This window comes from Callithrix jacchus, chromosome 6, assembly GCF_049354715.1.
Source record: "Callithrix jacchus isolate 240 chromosome 6, calJac240_pri, whole genome shotgun sequence".
NCBI lineage: Eukaryota > Metazoa > Chordata > Mammalia > Primates > Cebidae > Callithrix > Callithrix jacchus.
Window position 1 is genome coordinate 63292530 of NC_133507.1, and position 27471 is coordinate 63320000.

At 35.7% G+C, this 27471-nt stretch overlaps 1 protein-coding gene and 1 long non-coding RNA gene across 6 annotated transcripts in view; one reads left to right on the forward strand and one right to left on the reverse strand.

Annotated features, from left to right (window-relative positions):
• Positions 1–27471, forward strand: part of SCN9A (sodium voltage-gated channel alpha subunit 9) — a 198401-nt gene that overhangs the window by 60828 nt on the left and 110102 nt on the right. For both annotated transcript variants that reach the window (XM_054258311.2, XM_054258312.2), the window contains exon 2: positions 25703–26010. In XM_054258311.2, the coding sequence (XP_054114286.2) occupies positions 25753–26010 (258 nt within the window). In that variant the 5' untranslated portion in view covers positions 25703–25752. The remainder of the gene's footprint in view (positions 1–25702; positions 26011–27471) is intronic.
• Positions 1–27471, reverse strand: part of LOC144576646 (uncharacterized) — a 257148-nt gene that overhangs the window by 52767 nt on the left and 176910 nt on the right. The window lies entirely within an intron of this gene.

Genomic DNA, 27471 nt, shown 5'->3' on the forward strand with positions numbered 1-27471 from the left:
TCTTTTAGCGCTGTTAAATAAATCCTTGGATTGTGTAATAATCCAGTTTATAAAGAAGAGTGAATTTTATGAATCGATTGGAGAAAAAGTATTAGAATGTTTTGCTCATTTGCCATAAAATGGCCAAACATATTGAGATAACAAACTCTTCATACATCAATACATGGAGGATATTGATAACAGAGTGGTTGGGTATTGTTGATTTAGAGTATGTAAGATTTGCTTCTGAACAAGGACACTGTACATGCTCTGATATCTTACAACTCATATGTGAAAGAAACTTGATGGAGGTGTTTCCAAATTTGAGAGTAATACTGAAAATTTACATGCCATTACCAAAAACAAGTTGTAAAACTCAGAGAAATTTGTTCAACTCTCAATAATGAACATACACATAATATAATCAATTGTGGTAAAAGACAGACTAAATTGTTTCTATTTCCTCATTACAAAATTGAAGCCATGTAAAGAAAAGATCAAAGAGAATAAAGCCAAAATGAGGGAAAGTTCTAAAGAAAATGTATTAAGGAGTAAAGTAATAAAATTTTGGAATTTATGGTATTGGTTAGTTATTTTTAATACAGAAGCAACTGATTTTGTTTTTGTTCTCACTTTTAATAAGCATTCACTTTTGTATTAATTAGTTTTTTGTACATAATTTGTACTTGTATTTTGCATTTTTTCTCAACCTCCTCCCACAGTTGTATAAGCCACAGGTCCATAAAAACTGGATCTGATTTTAGGCCACAGTGGGTTAAATCAGGGGTTGGGCCACTGAGAGATACTGGTCCATAGCCTGTTAGGAACCAGGCCACACAGCAGGAGGTGAGCCGCAGGCCAGTGGGCATTACCACCTGGGCTCTGCCTCCTGTCAGATCAGCTTTGGCATTAGATTCTCAGAGAAGTGCAAGCCCTATTGTGAACTGCACATGTGAGGGATCTAAGTTGCACACTTCTTATGAGAATCTAACTAATGCCTGATGATCTGAAGTGGAATAGTTTCATCCCAAAATCTACCCCCCTCCCTACTGCCCTGGAAAAAATGCCTTCCATGAAACCAGTCTCTGGTGCCAAGAAGGCTGGAGACTGCTGGGTTGCTAGGTGTTATCACTAAGAGAGCAAATAGATAAAATGTCCGGTAATATACATTGGAGTATTACGCAGTAGCTAGAAGTAGAGATTAGACATGCTTATAACAACATGAAAGCTGTAAGTACTTTAAATGATAGCAGTTAGTTAAAAAAATGAGAAGATTTATGTAAATTATAGATTCATGTGTATGATATTCAATTTTTAAGAAAACAGAAAGATGTTCTTAAACACATTAGAACAATTGCTAAGCATGGGAGTGAGAAATAGAGTGCCAGAGCATGGGATATGGGGGCAGTGGAGGAAAAATATTAATAAAGGAGGCTTTGCATGGCTAACGACAACAATAGGCCACAAACTGGAAATTTAATCCTGAACCTGAGGTTTAAAAAATCTGTAGAATGCAGGAATTTTGATTGATATTATCCACAATATAAGTAAGTTATGATTTAACCTTTAGAAGGAGAATGAGCTTTTGCATACTTTCAAATTTTAAATTGGAATAGTTTGAAGATTAGACAAGTACAGTAATAGAAGATTTAGAGAGTTTATGAAGCTATATATTTCTAATTCCATTGAAGGCCGAGGCCAAAGATAATTTTTTGTTGTTTGGAAAAGTTGAGAGAAAGTGAGGACCATCAGACTTACGACAAAGCCAAAAGTAAAGGAGACAACTCCTGGACCACAGCCAACTATTGACACGAGAGGGAAGAACTGGGGGGGTATCTGTCACAGCACAGACCAGCTAATCTCTAACCATCTTTCCCCCTGAACAAAATCTTTCTTCCTAGGTCCAAGTCAGGTGCCTTTCCTGTGTGTTCTCATTGCTCTCATATGATAGGTGCATTGTAATTGTTGACCTGTTGGTTTTCCCCAACAAACTGTAAGTCCTAGAGGACAAGGACCAAGGCTGCCTAGTTTGTATTGTGTCTCCAGCACCTGGCATGGTGTCTGGCACTTAGCAGTTATCTTAAAAATATTTGTTGTTCTTACCCCCAAACAACAATAAACCCCCTACAACAACAACAACAAAAAGGGATAACAATATGAGATGGTAGATATGTTAATTTCCTTTACTATGGCAACCTTTTTTACTATCTATATGTATCGCATAACATCATGTTGTATACCTTAAATATACAAAATGTATTTAAAAATATCTGTTGAGTAAGTAAAGTGAAATGAACATATTAAAAGGATATCAATATAACATTTCACACAAGTGACCATTATTGGTATAACTTGTTGCGGGAGTAAACCTTAAAATCAAGATTGCCTTCATTTTCTTTTTGTAATTTGAACAGTAAGGGATGGATAATATTTAGGTATTTTTGCTTTAATCTTTTGTAGTTTAATAAAGAAACATTTCCAAAATATATTCTGTTAATTCTGCTGGCAGGCTATTGTGTTGGCATTTTAAAAATATTAATACAAATAATAATGATGCAGATAATCAATTTAACTGACAGCTGGTCACTTAAGATCACTTTCTAATTTTCAGTTATTAAAGGGTCTTTTAAAATAATGTTACTTTTCCAGCACTTTGGGAGGCCGAGGCGGGTGGATCACGAGGTCAAGAGATCGAGACCATCCTGGTCAACATGGTAAAACCCCATCTCTACTAAAAATACAAAAAATTAGCTGGGCATGGTGGCATGTGCCTGTAATCCCAGATACTCAGGAGGCTGAGGCAGGAGAATTGCCTGAACCCAGGAGGCAGAGGTTGCAGTGAGCTGAGATTGCGCCATTGCACTCCAGCCTGAGTAACAAGAGTGAAACTCCGTCTCAAAAAAAAATTATAATAAAAATAATGTTACTTTTTTAAAAAAAGTAATTTTTATACTCTGTTGTACAGTATGGGGATTAGAGGGCAGTATTTCTACACAACAGAGAAAAAATTTTTATCTAAACCTGAGAGCAATTACTTTAGCAATCAAACCACTTGAATATTGTAGGCTGAAATAATTGCAAGTCAATAATTAAGGGAAATGTAGTTTTCATGTACAAATAATGATAAAGGATTCAATGCAATACAAATTGGACTTTATGCATTTTATCCTATATTGTTTTAAAATCCATAAAACATAATCCATATTGCTTTGTGTAGTCATTTTTCACCTTTGTAGGGTCCATATTTCCTTATACGTAAAGATGCCTATTCTGATGTTCTTCCTTTCTTGCTGCATTTCTATTCTTTTTGTTTAGTATCTTTTCCTTCTGCCTAACATACTTCCTTTAGTGTATATTTTAATACAGTTATTAATTCTCTCAACATGACTTTTCAGAAAAAAAATTTTTTAAAACATTTTACATCCATCTTTTTAACTTTTCATTAAGTATAACATACTTATAAATGCATATATCACATTCTCACTTATAAGTGAGAACTAAATGATGAGAACATGTGGACATATAGAGGGAAACAACACACATTTGGGTCTTTTGAATAGGGTAGAGGGTGGGAGGAGGCAGAAGATCAGGAAAAATAACTAATGGGTACTAGGCCTAATACCTGCGTGAGGAAAAAAGCTGTACAACAAACCCCCAAGACACAAGTTTACTTATGTAACAAACCTGCACTTGTACCCTGATATTAAAAGTTTAAAAACGCATATATCCTAAAAATATAGTTTGATGAATTCTTCACAAATGAAACAAACCATGTAGCCCGTAGTGGGATAAAAATGCAGAATTCCTTCACTTTAGAAGAATATTTTGACTCTCTCTAATGTTCTAGAGTGTCAGGGACTACAAAGGCTGCAAAACCAAATGACAGGTCTGCTTTGCTCCAAGCAGTGTTATGGGCTAAAGACACACTGTGGGATTTCATATGCTTGAAAGTTTCCAGAGTCATAAAATTCTACTAATAAGTTAAATGAAGCTGTGTATTTATGGATAGTAGTTAAATTGTGACACAGATGAGTGTACCTAGCCCCTCGTCAGAGAAAGCACCTTAGTATCAATGAGGTATGAGGTGTATCAATGAGGTATGAGGTGTATCTAAGAGTTATCAGGGCAAGGGGTCTGGGGAGAGTCATCCTGACTCAACCTACTCTTTTAGTGAAATGGCCTGGACAAATTCATAGTAAGACAGGCAGCTAATTGATAAGGTTATATAATATTTGACTGTTTATTTCTGTTAAGATTGTAAAAAAAAAAAACCTATTAAAGTTAAAAGCAAATTGAGGTGTTGTAGTAAGGAAAGAGAGGAGTGTGTAGATTCATAATGGGTGGCTCAATTCCAGGGTTTTTATTCCATACTTAAAGTGTGTAGATTTTGGTTAATTTTTAACTTTCCAGGTAAGAAAACAAATAGTATAATCATCACTGAAATCCCTACATGTAATAAATTACAACCATTGTTTTTACTGAATCTAGACTAGGAAAAGAGTAAGTTAAAACAATGTAATTTGAATGTTGGCAATTTAAAAAATTGTGCCAGTCGCAGTGGTTGATACCTGTAACCCCAGCACTTTGGGAGGCCAAGGAGGGCAGATCACTTGAGCCCAGGAGTTCAAGCAGAGCATGGGAAACATAGTGAAACCTTGTCTCTACAAAAAATTTTTTAAATATTAGCCCAGCGTGGTGGTACTCACTTCTAGTCCCATCTACTTAGGGGTCTGAGGCGGGAGGTCACTTGAGCCTACCAGGATGAGGCTGCAGTGAGCTGTGATCACAGCACTGCACTATAGCCTGGGTGACAGAATGAGACTTGTGTTTATTTTAAAAAATTATACCTTTCAAAAATTATAAACTCATACTTTCTGCCCATATTACAGCTGCTTCCCTTTGTGGCATAAACACTATATAACATACTGTGTTTATTTTTATCAAAATAAGAGAGAAGTTCTCAAAATAGAAAATGAATGTTTTGTAGAGGGGGTTCACAGAACTTTCATTGAATATTAAATGTAATGCTAAACAATATTTTAAGATAACCCATAGTGCTTCCAGTCTTCAGCCTGAAGTTGAGAATCCTTAGTTATCTGAATGTTGTCAAGCTCCAAGACTCACTAGGATGCTATTTAAGCAAGATGTAGGATTTCCAAACACTTGTCATTTACGTACGTGTGAGTTCTGCTTAGTACAGCACTACCATGCAGCTACAAAATCTTTCAGAAAAGCTTGCAATAACCATAGCTTAGGCTGATAAAGAATAAGCACCAGGATGATTAGTCTAATATGCTCTCATAAAAGAGGAAATGTATTACAACGTGGTTCCAGGACCTGGGGCCCTATTTGGCAATTTCTCCAAGAATCTCTCAAAAGTAAGATCAGCATATATCTAGAACATGTCCTAGAACAGTCTGAGGCCATTCCTGCTCTCTTGGTGTTCTTTGTTGTGTAGTATTTATTCTTGACAAAATATCCTGGCTTGGAACATAAATGTAGACATCCTACCAATGATTGAATCAAACTTATAAGTGTGACTCTGACAGCTAGGGTAGAGCTGTCAATTCCCTTCCTTCAAAGATGTTATCAGGTGTTTCGATTAATACAATGAGAAACTACTGAGATGTCCTTATATCATAATTCAAGGAGCAGATAGGAATGGACATAAACTTGGTTTGATTGTTATTTTTCCCCTATATTCTCCAGATTCAAGCCTTTAGCAGCTTTGATGTTCTTATCTAAATTGCAGAACTATTCAGTGACTAAATTGCACTTTTTCTTTTCTTTTTCCTTTCTGTTTCCTTTTCTGTTGTTGTTGAAATGGAGTTTCACTTTTGTTGCCCAGGCTGGAGTGCAGTGGTGCAATCTCAGCTCACTGCAACCTCTGCCTCCCAGGTTCAAGTGATTCTCTTACCTCAACCTTCTGAGTAGCTGGGATTACAGGCATGCACCACCTTGCCTGACTAATTTCGTATTTTTAGTAGAGACAGGGTTTCTCCATGTCAGTCAGGCTGCTCTCAAACTCCTGATCTCAGGTGATCCATCCGCCTCAGCCTCCCAAAGTTCTGAGATTACAGGCGTGAGCCATAGAGCCTGGCCTGCACTTATTGTCTTGAATGTTTCAGCTTTATTTTGTTGTTGACATATAGAATTTTTATTATCTTGATATGTCAGTTATTAAATCTGAAGCTAGGTACAGAAAGGACCCCAATACTTTCTTGGTGCCAAGACATAGCACAGTTTACTGATGAATCTGGAAGTTTTTCTGTCTACATGGGACAGAGCTTTTAAGAGTTTGTACTGGAAGGGAACATTGCTTCTCTCATCTCCCCTGATGATATATTTCTCTTTTATCATGGGATTTCTCATATTATGAACATATGTTATGAAGGTGATGTTATTGAACATAGAAGAGGAATTTAAAATATCATTGTGACAAAAGGCATTTTGTAGTTATAAGCCAGGGTTAAGCATATCCTTGTCAGTTAGAGTTGAGCTGTATTTTTGTCTTGCTCTGATGTTATCAGGTGTTCAGAGCTCAGTAAAATAAGAATTTTCTGAGGCAAATACATTTCTTGTATCCCTATGGTGCCTCACAGTTCCTAAAGTAACACAGAAATCAAAAGACAGCCTTTTTTACCTGAACAGCATCATTGAGATGGATATCCAATAAAGCTTCAATTTAACAACTTAAAAGATATTTACTATGCTTAACAGGGTTGAGGGAGTTAAATTGTACTTATTCTAAAAGAAAATACACACAGAATCCCTCATATTTGTATTTTTAATTCTATGATAATAAGACATAATGACTCTCAAGTATAATTAGGACTCAGATATTGTGACTTCAGTTTAATTCTGTTTATAAGCTGTAAGCTTAATCCTGACACAGGAGAGCACATTTATGGGAAATTATCCTCCCAAGTATGATTACTTTAAGAAAACTAACCAGCGCTTCTAATGAATCTCCTATTGACCAAAGCAATGCTGTTTTGTACTGTGTAAAATATATTTTCTATGTATTAATTATAGTTCATTTTAATTAAAAGTGGTTCAAATGTAGAAGTCTATTATCACTTAGGTATATCATAGATAATATAGATAATGGCAATGTATTTACTTGATAAATTCAAATTCACTGAGATATTCTTACCTTTTGTTAAGTTAGAATAATTCTACATCTGTGATTTTCTTTTGCTTAAATAAACTTTTTTCTTAGAATAGATTTATAAAAAAAAATAGTGCAGATAGTAAGGAGAGTCCCCATACACTCTACATCCTGTTTCCCCTATTATTAACAATTTATATTAGTATGGTACATTTGTCACAATTAATATAACCATACGATGCGTCATTATTATTAACAAATGTCCTTGCCCTATTCAGAGTTCCTTAGTTTTTCACTAATTTCCTTTTACTCTTTCAAGATCTCACCCAGGCTACCTCATTACATTTAATCATCATACCATCACGTCACCTGAGGTATCTCTAGGCCGTGGCAATTTCTCAGGCTTTCCTTATTTCTGATACTGTTGACAATTGGAATGAGTATAAATTAGGTATTTTGTAGAATGTCCCTGAATTGGGATTTGTCTGATATTTTTCTCATGATTAGATTAAGGTTAGAGGTTTTGGGAAGGAAGATCACATATGTAAAATGCCATTCTCATCACATAATATCAGTGGTACACATTATCAATGCGAGTTATCATTGTGGATGTTAACTATGATTTAATGATACTGTTTAGGTTCTCATGTTCTGATTCTATGGTACCTTGAGAATGAATGGCACTTCATTTTAAATGAATGGCGCTTCAGTCAAAAGTTTACCTGCAGGAAAAAAAATCACTATCTGTTTCTAGAGAAGTGACATTTTCAAAGCAGTATTTCATCTGACAACAGTTAGCATCAGTAAAAGTTTATTTTTTATTTACAGTTGTCCACTGTCTTAAATAATTTATATCTGACTCAATCTCATTCAGGTTTTGGCAGATTTTCAAAATTAATTGGACCCATTTTAATTTTATCTTTTTTAAATTTTTTATTTTTTTTGAGAGGGAGTCCCACTCTGTGGCCCAGGCTGAAGTGCAGTGACACAATCTTGGCTCACTGCAACCTTCAACTCCTGGGTTCAAGTAATCCTCCTGCCTCTGCCTCCTGAGTAGCTGGGATTGCAGGCGCTTGCCACTGTGGCTGACTAATTTTTGTAATTTTATCGAAATAGAATTTAAGTTATTTACAGGTAAGAGGCTCAGCAGTGGAATGCAAAATGGAGGCAGAAATTATTATACAGTTGTGGACATGTAGCTATTCTGCTCCTTGAAATAAAATATATCTTAGTCCCTCTAATCAAGGTTAAAGAAACAATAAATTAAACATTACTTGCTTTCTACAAGAAATGTCGAAAGTTATCAAAGGAAACATACTGCTTAAAGGAATTATCTGAGAGATATTTTTAAGAGAATAATTCTGTTTTTTAAAATGTAGCTTTCCTATACAAGATAAACATTTATTATTGCAAAAGTACAACACATTACAAAATTATGTGGACATAATATGTACATGCTCTACCTGAGCCACAACAGAGTTGGCACTCTGAAACTAATAAATCATTTGGGAACTGTAGTTTAGAGTATTCAGTACCTGTTATGTGGCCAAAAGATAATAGAGGCCACTGAGACCTTTCCCAGTCAAAGGTAATGGGCACAACTAACACTTTTTCCTTTTAGTTATTAGGTAAAAATTAGTGTTGGTGTTTATTTGAGTGATTTTTAGGGGATTCACAGCTTTTAATGTGAACACCTAGGGAAGCCAACTTTCTACCTCATCCTATAGATTTTGTCTATATGAGGGGTTTTCATAGAACCTTGGAGATGAAAGGAAGTCCCCCAAACAATTTTCCTGATGTCTTCCTCCAACATTTGACTCTGAGAATACCATATCCCAAACAGTAGGTTCAGAGCCATACCAGGCACACAGAGCCTCTAAAACTCTGGAGAGACTGTAATATTTCTTTGCTTGAAGGAAGGGGTCATTTTCCTATTCTGCTCAGAGACTACATTAATGATATTTAAATGTTTCTCACAAGATAAACCAAGTGTTGGAATTTATTTCCTTTTGACCCTGTTCAGCAATATTCAATGAATAAAAAAAGAAAAAAGTCTAAGGATAGTTTTTGAGCCATATAACTTTGTCTAATTCAAAAATATTTTGCAAGTCTTCATATAAAGTTCAAAACAACAGAGATGAAATGGTGGGAATTTTCTTAATAGAGGAAATTTAGCAGCAACCCAGGCCTTTGAACCCAACATTCATTCTAGGGAGCTTTTGTATTATTTAAAATTACATTTAACAAAATAGCTACTGTCCTAAATGCCACAGCATTATTAGACTCAGAAAAGTTCTTAACTGGGTTGTCCAAGATCATTTGGCTAGTAAGTAAGTAGCAGATTCAATATTCAAAACCCAGGCTTGGGGCCGGGCGCGGTGGCTCACGCCTGTAATCCCAGCACTTTGGGAGGCCGAGGCGGGTGGATCACGAGGTCAACAGATCAAGACCATCCTAGTCAACATGGTGAAACCACGTCTCTACTAAAAATACAGAAAATCAGCTGGGCATGGTGGCGCGTGCCTGTAATCCCAGCTACTCGGGAGGCTGAGGCAGGAGAATTGCCTGAACCCTGGAGGCGGAGGTTGTGGTGAGCTGAGATCGCGCCAATGCACTCCAGCCTGGGTAACAAGAGTGAAACTCCGTCTCAAAAAAAAAAAAAAAAAAAACAAAAAAACCCAGGCTTTCTAGCTCCAGGACTTCTCCTTGACTCACAACACGAAACTAAATCTCTATTTGACATTACATGCACATATGAAATGCTTCATGTTTAAAGGCTAATACATTCCTATAAATGGAAATATCCTAATTTTATGTAATTAATGTATTGTAATTATGGAAGCATGATAAAATTAACTGTAGCAAGGAATTAAAATGGAAGGATGAGGCAAGTTAATAATCTTATGAGCTCCATGTATGCATGTTCATTATGTGCAAACTCTTTCTGTTAAGCACTTTGTGCACACTTAACCATGGCAATCTAAACCACTCTTCGGAGGAGCATGATTACTAACTAACTCCATTTTTTAAACTAGGAATCTTAGGCTCAGAGAGGTTACATCATCTCCACAGGGTCAACAGCTCTAAAATGTGGAGCATGAATTGTAACAGAAAAGACCAAGATGATTATTGACCTGTGAATTATTCTGTATTTAATAGAAGTACACTTCATGATATATAACAGTTGATGAAGGATTTTATTCATTTTACATTGGATAAAATGGAAATTGAGCTATATATTAAAGACTTCACAAAAACTCCAAATTAAATGTGGCACATATACACTATGGAATACTATGCAGCCATAAAAAAGGATGAGTTCATGTCCTTTGCAGTGACATGGATGAAGTGGGAAACCATCATTCTCAGCAAACTAACCCAAGAGTAGAAAATCAGATGGGTAAACTGCAAAATTTTTTTCCCATTCTGTTGGTTGCCGATTCACTTTAGTGACTGTTTCTTTTGCCTTGCAGAAGCTGTAGAGTTTTATTAGGTCCCATTTGTCTATTTTGGCTTTTGTTGCCAATGCTTTCGGTGTTTTGTTCATGAAGTCCTTGCCTACTCCTATGTCCTGGATGGTTTTGCCTAGATTTTCTTCTAGGGGTTTATGGGGGGGGAGCTGGGGAGGGATAGCCTGGGGAGAAATGCCAAATGTGGGTGAAGGAGAGAAAGGAAGCAAAACACACTGCCATGTGTGTAACTATGCAACTGTCTTGCATGTTCTGCACATGTACCCCAAAACCCAAAATGCAATAAAAATTTTAAAAAAAAGAATAGAAAGCCAAACACCACATGTTCTTGCTCATAAGTGGGTATTGAACAATGAGAACACATGGACACAGGGAGGGGAACATCACACACTGGGGCCTGTTGGGGGATAAGGGGCAAGAGGAGGGATAGCATTAGGAGAAATACCTAATGTAAATGACGGGTTAATGGGTGCAGCAAACCACCATGGTATGTGTATACCTATGTAACAAACCTGCACGTTCTGCCCATGTACCCCAGAAATTAAAGTCTAATAAAAAATGCTATAGAAACTCATATAAAATGAAATTTTGTTTTTTAAAAAGTGTATATATTTCTAAGTAGTGTTTCATAAAGTAATACAAACTTTTAGCTCTTAGGCTGATAAAATAAATGTATTTCTTTTAGTATCTCTGTCTTTTATTTTCGAAGGTGGTTATACATTCCTGAAAGTTGGAAGATCAGTGTTTTAAAATAAATTCTGGGAAAGACCTAATGTAACTCTTGATTATTTTACAGCATCAAGAGTTCTTCCTTCTTGCTTAACAACAGATTGTCTGAGGATGCATTAGAGCTGACAGGTTTGCAGGATCAGTGAGTACGGGCAACACTTTGAGGAGAAGCATTGCACCCCTCAAAAGAACCTGGAAAGAATAAGAGATACAAAACAAACAAAGATTTTGCCAGGCTGTAATAGGAATGAAGTAATATAAGTGACATGAATGATGCTTAAAATGTTGAGAATTAAAAGTAAAAATTAAAACATTGAAGAACATTTTTGCTTATACTTGGAAGTATGTTAAAGGATCAAGCGTATTTTTATTATACCTTCATCTTTTTTCTCTTTCCCTTTTTGGTTTATTATCTTCCTTCTCTCCTTCAGCCTCTACTTTTTTTCTTCATTCTGTTTTTCACCTCATTCCAATTCTTCTTTCTTTAACTAATATAATAGAGATTTGGATTTCAAAATGTGTTTTATTTTTATTAAATTTATTTATTTATTTATTTGTGACAAGGTCTCACTCTGTCATCCAGGCTGGAAGTAAAGTGATGCTATCGTGACTCCCTGTAGTCTCAACCTCCCCAGGCTCAGGTGATACTGCCACCTTAGCTACCAGTGAGCAGCTGGACTGCAGGTGCACACCACTATGCTCAGCTAATTTTTGTGTATTTTGTAGAGACAGGGTTTCACCTTGTTGCCCATACTGTTCTTGAACTCCTGGCCTCAATTTATCCACTGTTCTTAGTCTCCCAAAATGTTGGAATTACAGGCAGTAGCCACTATGCCCAGCCCATTGAATAGAATTTATGTTCATCCTTTCCAATTTTATAATGAATAACATTAAAGTTGTATATTTTACATTCATTTACATTTTGTCATGGACAAAACAAAATCCAAAATTTTTTCTACTTTTTAAATTGGTTTTTCTCTCTTTTTGAATAATAAAACCTGGTCATTAATTTATGTGTACTCATCTGATTTTTATTTAATACACTTGTTGCTTTAAAAATGATTTTTAATGGAAGGTTCACATTAATATTTTATGCTTTTTAAAAGTAGACATGCTTATGCTTTTTCCTAAAAATTTTATTTCAGCGATACTTAAACTCTGGCAACTGTATTTTTTTTAAGTTCACAAGATGATTTTTTAAAATTGTATTTGGGCTCTGGGGTACTTGTGCATGTCCTGCATCCTGCAGGATTTTTGTATAGTTACATACATGCCATGGTGGTTTGCTATCTCCATCCCCCCAGCAACCATCACCTACATCAGACATTATCCCTCCCCCTCCTCCCCCACTGCTGTCCCCCTCACCTCCACCCCCCAACCAAGCCCTGTGAGTGTTGTTCCCATCCCTGTGCCCAAGTGTTCTTATTGTTCATCACCCGCCTATAAGTGAAAACATGGAGTATTTGGTTTTCTGTTCTTGTTTCAGTTTGCTGAGAATGATGGTTTCCAGGTTCATCCATGTCTCTACAAAGGACACAAACTCATTGCTTTGTATGGCTGCATAGTATTCCATGGTGTATATGTGCCAAATTTTTTTTTTGGTCCAGTCTATCATTGATGGGCATTTGGGTTGGTTCCAGGTCTTTGCTATTGTAAACAGTGCTGCAATGAACATACTTGTGCATGTGTCTTTATGATAGAAAGATTTATAATCCTTTGGGTATATACCCAGTAGTGAGATTCCTAGGTCAAAGGGAATTTCTGTTTCTAGATCCTTGAGGAATCACCACACTGTCTTCCACAATGGTTGAACTAATTTACACTCCCACCAACAGTGTAAAAGTGTTCCTTTTTCTCCACATCCTCTCCAGCATCTGTTGTCTCCAGATTTCTTAATGATCACCATTCTAACTGGTGTGAGGTGGTATCTCAATGTGGTTTTGGTTTGCATTTCTCTAATGACCAGTGATAATGAGCATTTTTTCATGTTTGTTAGCCACGTATTTGTCTTCTTTTGAAAAGTGACTATTCATATCCTTCACCCACTTTTGAATGGGTTTGTTTTTTTCCTGTAAATCTGCTTTAGTTCTTGTAGATTCTGCATATTAGCCTTTTGTCAGATGGGTAGATTGCAAAAATTTTTTCCCATTCTGTTGGTTGCCGGTTTACTCTAATGATTGTTTCCTTTGCTGAACAGAAGCTCTTAAGTTTAATTAGGTCCAATTTGTCTATTTTGGCTATTGTTGCCATTGCTTTGGTGGTTTAGTCATGAAGTCTTTGCCTATGCCTATGTCCTGAATGGTTTTGCCTAGGTTTCCTTCTAGGGTTATTATGGTGTTAGTTCTTATGTTTAATTCTTTAATCCATTTGGAGTTAATTTTTGACAAGGTGTAAGGAAGGGGTCCAGTGGAGTATAACTTCATTCTGATATATACAGTCTTGGCAACTATAGGGACAAATGATACCTAGTTGCATTTTTAATATTAGCTAACATAACTGAAAGAGCTTTTAAGACAGTAATATTTAGAAAAATAGCAGAGAAGAAGATATTAATTTTGTGTTATGCGTTATTGGTATTAAGTACCATGTAATGCCCATATCTCACAGCTCACTATGGAAGAATTGGTGTTAGATAATAGGAAGGTTGATATTGTTGAAAACCATGCATTCAGTAAGCCAGCCATAGGTAGCAACCAATGAAGTTTTCAGTATTCATCTAAGCAGAAAATGTAGAAGACACAATATTTACCCTTTGAGTGTTTGCAGTGTGTCAGATGGTCTCTTGAAGAAGAAATATTAATAAATTGCAAATGTTCTCCAATTTTGATCAAATTCATCCCAAAGAGATCAAAATAATGTGTCTAAATATAGGCTGTTTGAGAGTAGAGCCAGTCCATATTTTGCAAGCCCAGTGAAGGTAACAGAACAGTTTCTACTTAAGCAGCTGTTTGTTGGTTTCTTTGGCTAAAGAGAGAGCTATAACATCTTTTATTGTACAGCTTTTTTTTAATCATAATAATAACTATTATAAAATTAACAAACGCACATGATAACTAATTCAAACAATTTTTACTTTATTCCTGTATCCATTCTCTAGGAAATAATCACATCCTGCTTTTTTTAAAAAAGAGCTTTTCTTATAGTAGAACGATTTATAGTCCTTTGGATATATACCCAATAATGGGATTGCTGGGTCAAATGGAATTTCTATTTCTAAGGCCTTGAGGAATTGCTACACTGTCTTCCACAATGGTTGAACTAATTTACACTCCCACCAACAATGTAAAAGTGTTCCTTTTTCTCCACATCCTCTCCAGCATCTGTTGTCTCCAGATTTTTTAATGATCGCCATTCTAACTGGCGTGAGATGGTATCTCAATGTGGTTTTGATTTGCATCTCTCTGATGACCGTTCATTGCAGCACTGTTTACAATAGCAAAGACCTGGAATCAACCAAAATGTCCATCGATGATAGACTGGATTGGGAAAATGTGGCACATATACACCATGGAATATTATGCAGCAATCAGAAATGATGAGTTTGTGTCATTTGTAGGGACATGGATGAATCTGGAGAACATCATTCTCAGCAAACTGACACAAGAACAGAAAATGAAATACTGCATATTCTCACTCATAGGCGGGTGATGAAAAATGAGAACACATGGTCACAGGGAGGGGAGTATTAAACACTGGGGTCTATTGGGGGGAAAAGGGGAGGACCAGCGGGAGGGGGAGGTGGGGAGGGATAGCCTGGGGAGAAATGCCAAATGTGGGTGAAGGGGAGAAAGGAAGCAAAACACACTGCCATGTGTGTACCTATGCAACTGTCTTGCATGTTCTGCACATGTACCCCCAAACCTAAAATGCAATAAAAATTAGAAAAAAAAGAGTTTTTCTGATATTTTTCTTTTTATCTCTAAATAATATGCTTATGTCTCATTTTTATTTCATCAACTTATGTAATATTTTCTAACTTTCTAATTTGAAAATGAGAAATTTATTTTATTTATGCAAACTTTTCCTGTTCCAATCCCAAATTCCAAGCAGTTATGTTTTTATTTCTAAGAAATTATATTGGTTGGATTTATGCCTTTAAATAAAATATGTCAGAACCACTATTTCTTGTTACTTGAAATTTAGCCAGGATGTACTGACTGCCTTCAGTGTAAGGTAATGGTCAGCTCTCCACCTTTTCCCTCACCTCTAATCCCCCTTTCCTCTCAACCTTTATAAGCTATTTCATTACTTTTACATGGATAATATTTAACACATACATGTGTATATCATGTCTTTGTGTAAATAAACTTCGATAATCGTACTTATATTTTATATATGCTTTGGTAATTGGCACATTTGTAAAATGAGTAACTGATACAATTTAATAATATCATAATTATGTAAGTATTTTTCATTTTTAAACAAGTAACATGGTTTGATCTAGAGGAGGAATTGAAGCCTCTCATTCAACTCTGCTACTTGAAGAACACATCAAGCTCAAGTCTCGGCTTCAATTCTAGCAGTTGTACAAATTCATGCCATATTTTGAATTGATTCCTATTTGGACAATATGGCTGTTTATATGTTCTGAAGAAACCAATTCTCTTTTCTTTTATTCACATTATTTGTGAAATAGTCTTGTATTCTGTGTGCTTAAGAAGTACTTTTTTAATTCTACCTCAATACAAAGTAACTTTAAGAAAAAGATAAAAAAGAATTAAATTTTGAATCTTCTCATACCTAGAAATATATTTTGTTTGCCATCACACTTGATAATAAATAGGTTGTCTGATAATAAACGTTGATTCAAAGTATTTTCTCTTATCACATTGAAAGCATTGATTTTGTTCTAGTGTCAAATATGGCTAAGGAAATTTTAATGGCAATCTGATTTTCATTCTTTTTAGTTAGTTATCTTCTTTTTGGAAGCCTATAGAATCTTGTTTCTATTATTAATGCTCTAAACTTTCATGAGAATGGAACTTTTAAATTCATCTTCTTTGGTACTTTTGGCCTGATAACTCTTCTTGAATTTTCTGCTATTACTTTTTAAAAATTATTATTTTCTATCTACTATTTGCTGCTCTCTTGAGACTGATGTCAGATAACATGGATTATTCTGTATCTTCTAAGTTTTATTTTGTACTTTTTAATTTTTAAAATACTCGTAAAAGATATAGAAAAATCTAAGGTATAAAACTCCATGAACTTTTATACAAACATATATTCCAATGTAGCCATCACACAGATCAAGGTATAGAACATTTCTAGCACCTGAGAATGCTCGCTTGTGCCCCATTCTGGTAAAATGCACCTTTTGGGCAAAATGAAAGGTAACTACAATTCTGACTTCTCCTTTTCAGCAAGCGCTCTACTCACAAAGGATGCCCTTTACCAAGAATTGATGTTGTTGCTTTTGGTAGCCTATTCTTTTTTTTTTTTTTTTTTTAAATAAAGGATACTCTGTCTCCTCAAATTTCTCTAGGAATACTAACTTTAACTTCTCAATATCCCCCAATGTTTGCTTTTTTTTCCCCCCTAAAGTTAAAAAGTTTGGTCTGTTTATCTTAGTCCTTCAATTTTATGTTTGGTAGATCTTCATTATCAATTTATTCTTTATTATCTATAAATATTTATGGAAGAAACGGCAGAGGGCAGGGTGCTGTTGTCCAGGTTTGCTTCTGCCTTTATATAGGTCGGTTTCCCAGACAAATCCTCTCTTGAAAGAAAGCGTTGACTGAAAGGTCTGTGTACATACATGTATGGTGTGTTGATAGGCAGACTACATTTTAGGATGTATGAGTGAGGAGCAGGCAAGAGAGTCATTTTCCCTCGACTCCACCTGGATTCTAGCTAAAATTGACATGGATATCCTAGGTATTTTACCTGAATTGATTCAGATATTATCCTGGTGGTGATAGCTGGGAGATAAACCACCCTGGTACACATTTATTATAGAGACAGAAGTGGGAAAATGTTTTCTGCAACATTGTTGAATAAATAATCCATGGATTAATCAACTTGTTTTCTGATCTACATCCCATATTTGCCATAGAAATCTGTGACTTCTCTGATAGAAAAAAATTCTAACATTCTCAGATAAGTGTTCTAGACTGTAGCTTCTGCTTTAATCTCCTCACTTGGGTAATCTTATTTCTTCAGACTTATAAAAACTCTTTTGTGTCGGCCTCTGGTTTTTAGTGATATTATTAAACTTTTCCCTTCTGTACATTTTTGTTTTTACTGCAATGAAAATGTGAAGGCCAGAGAGTATGATAAACACATAGGATAAAACCATTGTCATGAACTGGGAGCTGACATTGCTTTGTCTAGAAAGATGTGTGAAGAAAAGATAGAGGCTAGATAGATGAATAGATGATATGATATTTGGCAGATATATAGATTGATAAACATAGATAAGGCAGATCTATATATGTGTGTATGCATACATAGAAAATAAGAAAAAAGTTCAGAATAAATATTTCCATATCTATTTTAACTGTAGTTAATCTTAGATATTAAGAATAGCACATTTATTTTCTATTTTTAGTAGTTGCCTAAGTATTCTGTAATATGAGATTAACGGTGAGTGGGTAAGATAGGAGTGAGAAAACAAAAGTATGGCCTTTTTGGGATTTCATTCTAAAGAGGATACAATCATAGTAGTGTTAATAAAAAGTGGAAATGTGGTAATATGTTTTTCAAAACTGTAAATTAAACATGACAAAAATAAATATTGATTGATTTCATTAACTGTGTAAAATTAGGTCAAATAATTTTAAGTGCTTTTTTTCAAAGTATATTTTATTTCTTCTGGATAGAAAAACATATTTTCATTGTACAAATTTGAAAAGTAGAGTATAAAGAAATTCACAAAATAATCCCTAATCTCTTAACTAGTTATAAACTTTGTTAAATGCATTGTATATTTAATTTCAATGTAATATTTAAAAAATTGGTATCAATTTACATCTATCTGTGTATATAACATGCATTCCATGAATTACTCACTATAATATTTTTATAATTCATTCATTATAAATGAAAGCTCTCTTTCAAAGCTGCTTAGTATTTCATTATATGCCCATTTCTTCATTTACTGTAACCCTTGTTATTAGGCTTTAAGACAGATTATAATTTTTCAATATTATAAGAACATTTTAGTAAATATTATAGATGTTGGAGGACACCTGAGATTACTGTCTTTGGATGAATTCCTAGAAGGAAAATTATTTGGCAATAAAAATGAATTCAGATATTCAAGCTTTTTTGACAGATATTACAAAATTTTCCTCAAAAAGTTTATACACATTATTTATTACTGTCATCCAGACAGGGGACAGTGATTTCCCCTATATCCTAATATTACTATTACTTTGGTTAAAATCTTTATTAATTTAATAGGCCAAATTTTGTTTCCCATGTTTATTTTCATATTTTTTTATTTGATCATTAGTGAGATTTGACATGGTTACAAGTGTTTTTTTTTTTTGGGAGGAAGGCAGGAAGGGAAGAAGGGAGGGGGGAGGAAGGGAGGGAGGGAGGGAGGGAAGGAGGGAGAGAAGGGAAGGAAGAAAATCAGGCAATGAGAGAGACATTGCCGACCTTGATCTAGAGGTCTACAAGTTGATTTCTTTTTTTGAGAGAAGGAAATGAAAAAAAAAGAGTGAAGGAGAGGAAGAAAGAGGAAGAAGAAGAGGGAGAGAATGGAAATGTTGCTTTATTCTAAAAAAAAATGGGTATTAATAATGGCCAATCAATATTTCATTTAAACCTATGAGTAGGTGTGATGTGGTATTGACAAGATGTATATTTTGTGTATTTAAAGTGGAGAGCTCTATAAATATTTATTAAGTTTACTTGTTCCAGATCTGAGTTTGGGTCCTTGATATCCTAATTAGTTTTCTGTCTCAGTGAGTCTAAGTCTCTATGTATCTGGGTGTTAGGATCATTAGCTCTTGTTGTTGCCTTGATCCTTTTACCACTATATCTTTGTTGTTTTAAAATCTATTTTATCAGATATGAGAATTGCAACTCCTGCTTTTTATTTATTTGTTTATTTTTGCTCTCCATTTGGTTGGTGTATCTTTCTCCATCCCTTTGTTTTGAGTCTTTGTGTATCCTTGCATGTGAAGTGGGTCTGGATATAGCATACAGTTGGGTTTTGGCTGTATCTTTTGATTGGGGGATTTAGTCAATTTAAATTTAGGATTGCTGCCATTTGATGTTAACTGGCTGTTTTATCCATTTGTTGATGTAAATTCTTCTTTAAATTGATGCTCTTTGCTTTTTGGTATATTTTTAGAAAGGCTAATACTGGTTGTTTCTTTCTATGTGTAATGCTTTCAGAAGCTCTTGTAAAGCAGGCCTGGTGGTAATAAAATCTCTGAGTACTTGCCTGTTCATAAATGATTTTATTTTTCCTTCAGTTGTGAAGCTTAGTTTGGCTGGATATGAAATTCTGGGCTGAAAGTTCTGTTCTTTAAGGATGTTGAATATTGGCCCCCACTCTCTTCTGGCTTGTAGAGTTTCTGCTGAGAGATCTGCTGTAAGTCTGATAGGCTTCCCTTTGTGGGTAACCTGACCTTTCTCTCTGGCTGCCCTTAGTATTTTCTCCTATGTTTCAACCCTGGTGAATCTAACGATTATGTGTCTTGGGGTTGCTCTTCTTGAGGAATATCTTTGTGGTGGTCTCTGTATTACCTGGGGTTGAATATTGTCCTGCTTTGTTAGGTTAGGAAAATTTTCCTGAATAATATCCTGAAGAATATTTTCCAGCTTGGATTCATTCTCTCCGTCGCATTCAGGTACACCTATCAAACGTAAATTAGGTGTTTTCACATAGTCCCACATTTCATGGAGACTTTGCTCATTCCTTTTTATCCTTTTTTCTCTAATCTTGTCTTCTCATTTTATTTCATTCACTTGGACTTCACCCTCTGATATCCTTTCTTCTGCTTGAACAATTTGAGTGTTTAAACCTGTGCATACTTCTCGGAGTTCCTGTATTGTATTCTTCAGTTCCACTAATTCACTTATATTCCTCTCTAAGTTGTCTATTCTCATTAGGATTTCATCAAACCTTTTTTCAAAGTTCTTAGTTTCTTTACATTGGACTACAACATGTTCTTTTAACTCACAGAAGTTTCTTATTATCCATCTTCTGAAGCCTGGTTCTGTTAATGGGATGTGCTCATTCTCCATCAAGCCTTGTTCCCTTGTTAATGAGGAACTGTGATCCTTTGTAGAGGGAGAGGCATTCTGATTTTGAGTATTCTCAGCCTTTTTACGCTGGTTTCTTCCCATCATTGTAAATTTATCCACCTGTTGTCTTTGTAATTACCAACTTTCAAATTAGGTCTCTGAGTGGATGTCCAAGTTGTTAATTCCCTGGGCCAAAATATAAGCAACCCACTGTGCCAGCCAAAACAGCAGCAATAAGACTGATGGTGCTTTTCTGCCTGGGAATCTCCAGTCTGGCTTCCTTGTTGAGTCCATAATAGGCCATTCTGCCTTCCCAGAGCTCCAAACCTCGGTCAGAAGGGGAACCAGTCCCGTTTACTCTGCACCAAGAGCTGCCACGCCAAGGTGCCGGCAAAACCTCTGCGCCGGCCACAGGAGTCGCGCTGGTGACCCGTGTGGCTCCTCCAATGGGAATCTTCTGCTCCGTGAGCGACCAAAATTTGTCTGAAAGTGTGGCGTCCTCTCGTTCTCCGCGCTTTCACTGGGAGCTGCAATCCCGAGATGTTAGCGATCAGCCATCTTGGATCGTTCCCCCCTGGTTACAAGTGTTTTTATTCATTTGTATTTTTAGGTAATTATGTTCTGTACTAAATTTTATATTAAGGGATCTATTATTTAAATATCTTATTCATTAAAGAAAAAGCACTTCATCTGTCATTTGTAATGTATTCTTTTTAATTTTGTAGATGTTGTCCACTTTTAAAAAAACTTTATTGTTATGAGATTAAATCTAACATTCATTTTCTTAATAGATTGTGCATTTGGTGTAATGCTTTACACGTCTTCTCTAGTCTCACATTATAGAAGTATTTGTCTTCATTTTTATTAGAATTTTTTAGATTTATTTTTTCATTTAAATGTTTTCTCCACTAGAAATCTGAAATCTTAACCTAAATATCTGACTGATAAATATTCATGTGGCCTGTTTATCCAGAAGTCAAAGGGAAGAGGAAAGGAGTTGTAGTCACACGTAGGTCATGCCCCATCATTGCATCTTCTTTGTGTCTGTTGGCAAAGTGTGGGGCTCCATTTTTACTTATGTTGCCCACTGTAACCTTGTCAGCCTATAATCTTTCCACCCCACTGGCTTTGTACAATAACTTCCAGGTTATCAGATGATAGCTGAAGCTGCTCTTCTTCAAATACAACCAGTAAAATGAAAGGAAGTTTCACCTCTCCAAACAACAGGATGATGATGAAATCTGATCAAGGTTTCTTCAACCTACATTTCACAGATCATGATGTTGAGCAGATGCTTAGTGTTTTCCTTTAATTTAGTTTGATCAGGGAAATATTGCCCATGCATGGTACCCATTAGCATTGACTACTCTTTGCCTCTGTGGTTTGCATATACTTTAGTTGTTCTGGAGCTGTGTTGAGCATGTGAATGGGGGTGGTGAGGGAGACAGAGAAAAAATAGGAATATTGGAAGAGTCAAACTGGTAATGGACACAACATCTGTTTACCTAGATTTCTGTCAAACAATTCTTGAAAACGGTGGTACCCTCCAGTTGAACGTAGAATATACAAAACCACTAGTTATTCAAGCCAACTTTTCTTCAAGAGTCCCGGCATGTCTACACTGAAAGTCTAGTGAGGCAAGTTATCCTGTCCTCTCACTTTTATGATTTCTGAAAATGTTGAGGAATCCCCAAAGCACCAGAGGCAACTACTTTGATATGATTCATTGATTTGTTTCCATTTTACTAAATCTCTTTCTATTCTGAGGACAGTTTATAATGCATATTTATAGCAGTTTTATGGAGGTATAATTTACACACCATAAAAATCACCATTTTAAAGTGCACAGTTCAGTGGTTTTTAGTACGTTCACAAAGGTATGTAACCATCATCATTACGTAATTTTAGAATACTTTCATCACCCAAAAAGAAACCCCATACTCTTTAACCATTAACCATGCAACCATCAATAGTCACTTCCTAAACCCAGCCTCTGACAAAAAATATTCTACATTTTGTTTCTCCCCAGAAACAAAATTTGCCCATTCTGGACATTTCGTAAGATGGAATCATATAATATGTGTTCTTTGGCTCTGTGTTCCTTCACAGGGTTCTCATCACACCCATGTTGTAACATGCACCTATATATACTTCATTTGCTTTTATTGCTAAAATCAAATTCAGTTTATGGATATCCCACATTTTTTTGATCCATTTATTCATTGGTGAGTATTTAGGTTGTTTTTACTTTTTGGCTATTATGAATAATGCTGCTGAACATTTATGTAAACATTCTTGTGTGGACATATGTTTTAAGTTCCCTTGAGTCTGTACCTAGTAGTGGAATTTCCACATCATAATTTACTCTTCACCTTTCAGAATCATCCTATTTTTGAATGCGCATATGCAATATCCCTTATTTTTCACTACATTCTTGAAAAAACTTTATCCTGGATGGGCATGGTGGCTCATGACTACAATCCCAGCACTTTGGGAGGCCAAAGCTGGTGGATCACAAGGTTGGGAGTTCGAGACCAGGCCAGCCAACACAGTGAAACCCCATCTCTACTAAAAAATACAAAAACTAACTGGGCATAGTGGCAAGTGCCTGTGATCCCAGCTACTCAGGAGGCTGAGGCAGAAGCATCACTTGAACCCAGGAGGTGGAGGTTGCAGTGAGCTGAGATTGCGCCACTGCACTCCAGCCTGGGCAACAGAGCGAGACTCCATCACAAAAAAACAAAAAAAACTTTATCCTAACTTTGATTTCTATCAAAATACAGGCCTACTTTATTTTATGGGGCTTTGCTTTATTGCACTTCAAGATACTGCATTTTTTACAGCTTGAAGGTTTGTGGCAAGCCTGCATTGAGCAAATCTGTCAGAATAATTTTTTCAACAGCATGTGCTCACTTCATTCATCTGTATCACACTGGTAATTCTCACAATATTACAAACTTTGTAATTGCTATTATCCATTATTACTATATGTGTTATGGTGATCTACGATCAGTGATCTTTGTTGTTACTATGGTAATTTTTTATGGGTGCTATGTACCACTTCCATATAAGATGGTGAACAGAGTCATTAAATGTGGTGTGTTCTGTTTCAGCATCCCTATCTCTCTCCCTTTCCTCTCAGGCTTCCCTGTTCCCTGACACAGAACAATATTAAAATTAGGCCAATTAATAACTCATCCCTACCTCTAATGTTCAAGTAAAGAAAGAATTGTGCATTTCTCACTTTAAATCAGAAGCTAGAAATGATTAAGCTTAGTGAGGAAGGCATGTTGAAAGCCAAGACAGGACAAAAGCTAGGCCTCTTGCACTAAATACTTAGCCAAGTGTGAATGCAAGGGAAACGTTCTTTAAAAAAATCAAAGGTGCTACTCCAGTGAACACATGAATGATAAGAATACAAAACAGCTTTATTGCAAATATGGAGAAAGTTTTAGTGATCTAGATAGAAGATCAAACCAGCCACAACATTTCCTTAACCCAAAGCCTAATCCAGAGCAAGGCCCTAACTCTTCAATTGTATGAAGGCTGAGAGGTGAAGAAGCTGAAAAAAAAGTTTGAAGCTAGCAGAGGGTAGTCCCTGAGGTTGAAGGAAAGAAGCCGTTGCGGTAACATAAAAGTACGAAGTGAGTGCTGATGGAGAACATGCAGCAAGTTATTCAGGTGTGTGTCTAACAGGCCTCTAGTAGAAGAAGATATTATAGGTAGAAAGAAGTCAATGCCTGGCTTCAAAGCTTCAAAGAACAGGCTGACTCTCTTGTTAGAGAATGATGCAGCTGGTGCTTTTAAGTTGAAGCAAAGAATTATTTATCATTCAGAAAACCTTAGGTCTCAAGAACTGTATTAAATCTACTCTGCCTGTGCTCTATAAATGGAACAACACAGCCTGGAAGACAGCACATCTGTTTACAGCATGGTTTGCTAAATATTTCAGGCCCACTATTGATACCTACAGCTCAGAAAAAAAAGATTCCTTTCAAAATATCACTGCCCATTGACAATGTGCCTGGTCACTCAAGAGTTCTAAAGGAGATGTACCAGGCATTAATGTTATTTTCATGTCTGCTAATGGTATTCATTCTGTAGTCTATGGGCCAAGAAGTAATTTCAACGTTTGTCTTATTCTTTAATAAATACATTTTTATAAGACTAGAGATGCCATAGATAGTGATTCCTCTGATGGGTTTGGGCAAAATAAATTGAAAATCTGGAAAGAATTCGCCATTCTAGATGTTATTAAGGACATTAATGATTTGTGAGAGGAGGTTAAGATATAAACATTAACAGGAAATTGGAATAAGTTGATTCCAACTCCTGTGGATGACTATGAGGGGTTTAAGACTTCAGTGATAAAAAGAACTGCAGATGTGGTGTAAATAGCAAGAGAGTTAGAATTAAAAGTGGAGCCTAAAATTTCTACTGAATTGCTGCAATCTAGCGGTAACTTGAATGGATGAGGCATTGCTTCTTATTGATGAGCAAAGAAAATGGTTTCTTCAGATGGAATCTTCTCCTGATGAAGATGCTATGAACATTGTTGAAATGACAGTGAAGGATTTAGAATATTGCATAAGTTTAGTTGATAAAGGAGCATCAGGCTGGAGAGTGGCGCTACCAAAAGCATTATTGTAAAGACTTTAAAAAAGGAAAGTTCTCATTGTTCCCCTGTTGGGGGATGGGGGGCTAGGGGAGAGATAGCAGGAGGTGGGCAGATAGGAAAGGGATAGCATTAGGGGAAATACCTAATGCAGATGGCTGGGTGATGGATGCAGCAAAACACCATGGTACGTGTATACCTATGTAACAAACCTGCACATTCTCCACCTGTACCTCAAAACTTAAAGTATAAAAAAAGAAAGAAGAAAGTTAAGTTGAAGTACACCAAAGGTAAATATAGATGAAAAGAAGGGAAATTTAGGAAACTTTATTCAGGAAATTGTCATTTTTTTTAAACTTTAAAGCTGTGTAATGTAAACTTCAAATTTCTGAGTATAAAGATGGTTAGAAGGCACGGAAGATAAGTCCCACCCATTGCCTCACACATAGTAGTCCCATAACAAGTTGATGATTTTATGAACATGTTACCTTTTGTAGTTGAAACTAAAAATCTGTTTGTTTATTATTATTATTTATTAATGTGCTTTTCTTGGCAGGCAAATATTCAAGTCTTTATTTCTTTGTTTCCATCCAGGCCTCTTATGTGAGGAGCTAAAGAGGAAATAAAATATACAGGATGAAAAGATGGCAATGTTGCCTCCCCCAGGACCTCAGAGCTTTGTCCACTTCACAAAACAATCTCTTGCACTCATTGAACAACGCATTGCTGAAGGAAAATCAAAGGAACCCAAAGAAGAAAAGAAAGACGATGATGAAGAAGGCCCAAAGCCAAGCAGTGACTTGGAAGCTGGAAAACAGCTGCCCTTCATCTATGGGGACATTCCTCCAAGCCTGCTGTCAGAGCCCCTGGAGGACCTGGATCCCTACTATGCAGACAAAAAGGTGAGTTTATTTTGACTTCAGTGGTCTGTTTCTGTTGGCTTCCTTCCGGACAAAAACTATTTTAAATTGAGATTAGTGAAATATACTGAATAACCATTTTCGTGACCAGAATATTAAATTAAATATATATGGGATATTCATAATATATAATTTTTCTAATATTTCATTGAAACTGGTTTGGTATTAAAATTGTTTAGCATAATTTTTAGCATAACAGTATAAATTGTTTAGTATAATTGTTTAGTATAATTTTCTTGGATATGACATAGTTATCTGCCATATTTTATAGTTATACCTATTTTTGCCTGCTAATAATTAACTCTCATGTGTATATAGACCCAAAAAAATCCTTTAAAGTTTTTAATGCAAATGAAAATTACTAATTTAAATTTTTAAATATGAAGCTAATTTTTTATTAAAATTTCAAGTGCAAGGTAACTTAATCTTGCCAAGACTGGGTAGTATGTTGTGATTTTTCATGTTAGCTCAGATGACCTCTGGTTTGTAAAGTCTCCCTAATAATTTTGACAGTCATGTGACCCTGTTCCCTCTTCACTTGCATTCTTCCCCATTTGTATTTTTCTGGATGATATTTGTCACACCTTGCCTTATATTAGACTTACTTTGTTCTTTTTTCTAGGAAGTTCCTTGAATAAAAAACTCAGGGCTTATTTTTGTTCAAACTCCTTTTCATTACCTGTTATGATATACTTTCTCACCACACATGTATTAGTCCATTTTTACACTGCTATAAAGACTGAGGATGGGCAATTTATAATGAAAAGAGATTTAATTTACTCACAGATCTGAATGGCAGGGGAGAACTCAGGAAACTTACAATCATGGTTGAAGGAGAAAGGGAAGCAAGGCACATCTTATACGGCGCAGGAGAGAGAGAAAGAGGAGGAAAGTGCCATACTTCTAAACCCATCAGATCTCATGAGAACTCACTATCATAAGAATAGCATGGGGGAAACCACCCTTATGACCAATCATTTCCCACCAGGTCTCTCCCTGACATGTGGGGATTATAGTTTAAAATGAGATTTGGGCAGGGACACAGAACCAAACCATATAAACAGAATTACAGAAAGAATGGATGGATGAATAATTTTTTAAAAATATAATGTACTGACATATAAGACAAAAGGGGTTGTATTTGAAGACTAGGTATTAATTTTAAAATAATTTTCTATGTAAAAGTGAATTTGATGTTAAATTATATTTAGATAGAACTGATATAGTGAAAGGGAACACGACAATAAAAGGACACCTGAAAATAATGGGTTCTGATTTCTTTTCTTGAGAGAAAGCTGCCACATAAACAAAAATCCTGACCCACAAGCTTACCTCCCGAATACAGTGAGAAATGCTTATAGCCAGAAACCCACTGATAACACTTTATAAAACTTAGAAAATCAGTGTCCCTCAGGTAATACAAGTTAACTCCCTGCCGTCAGC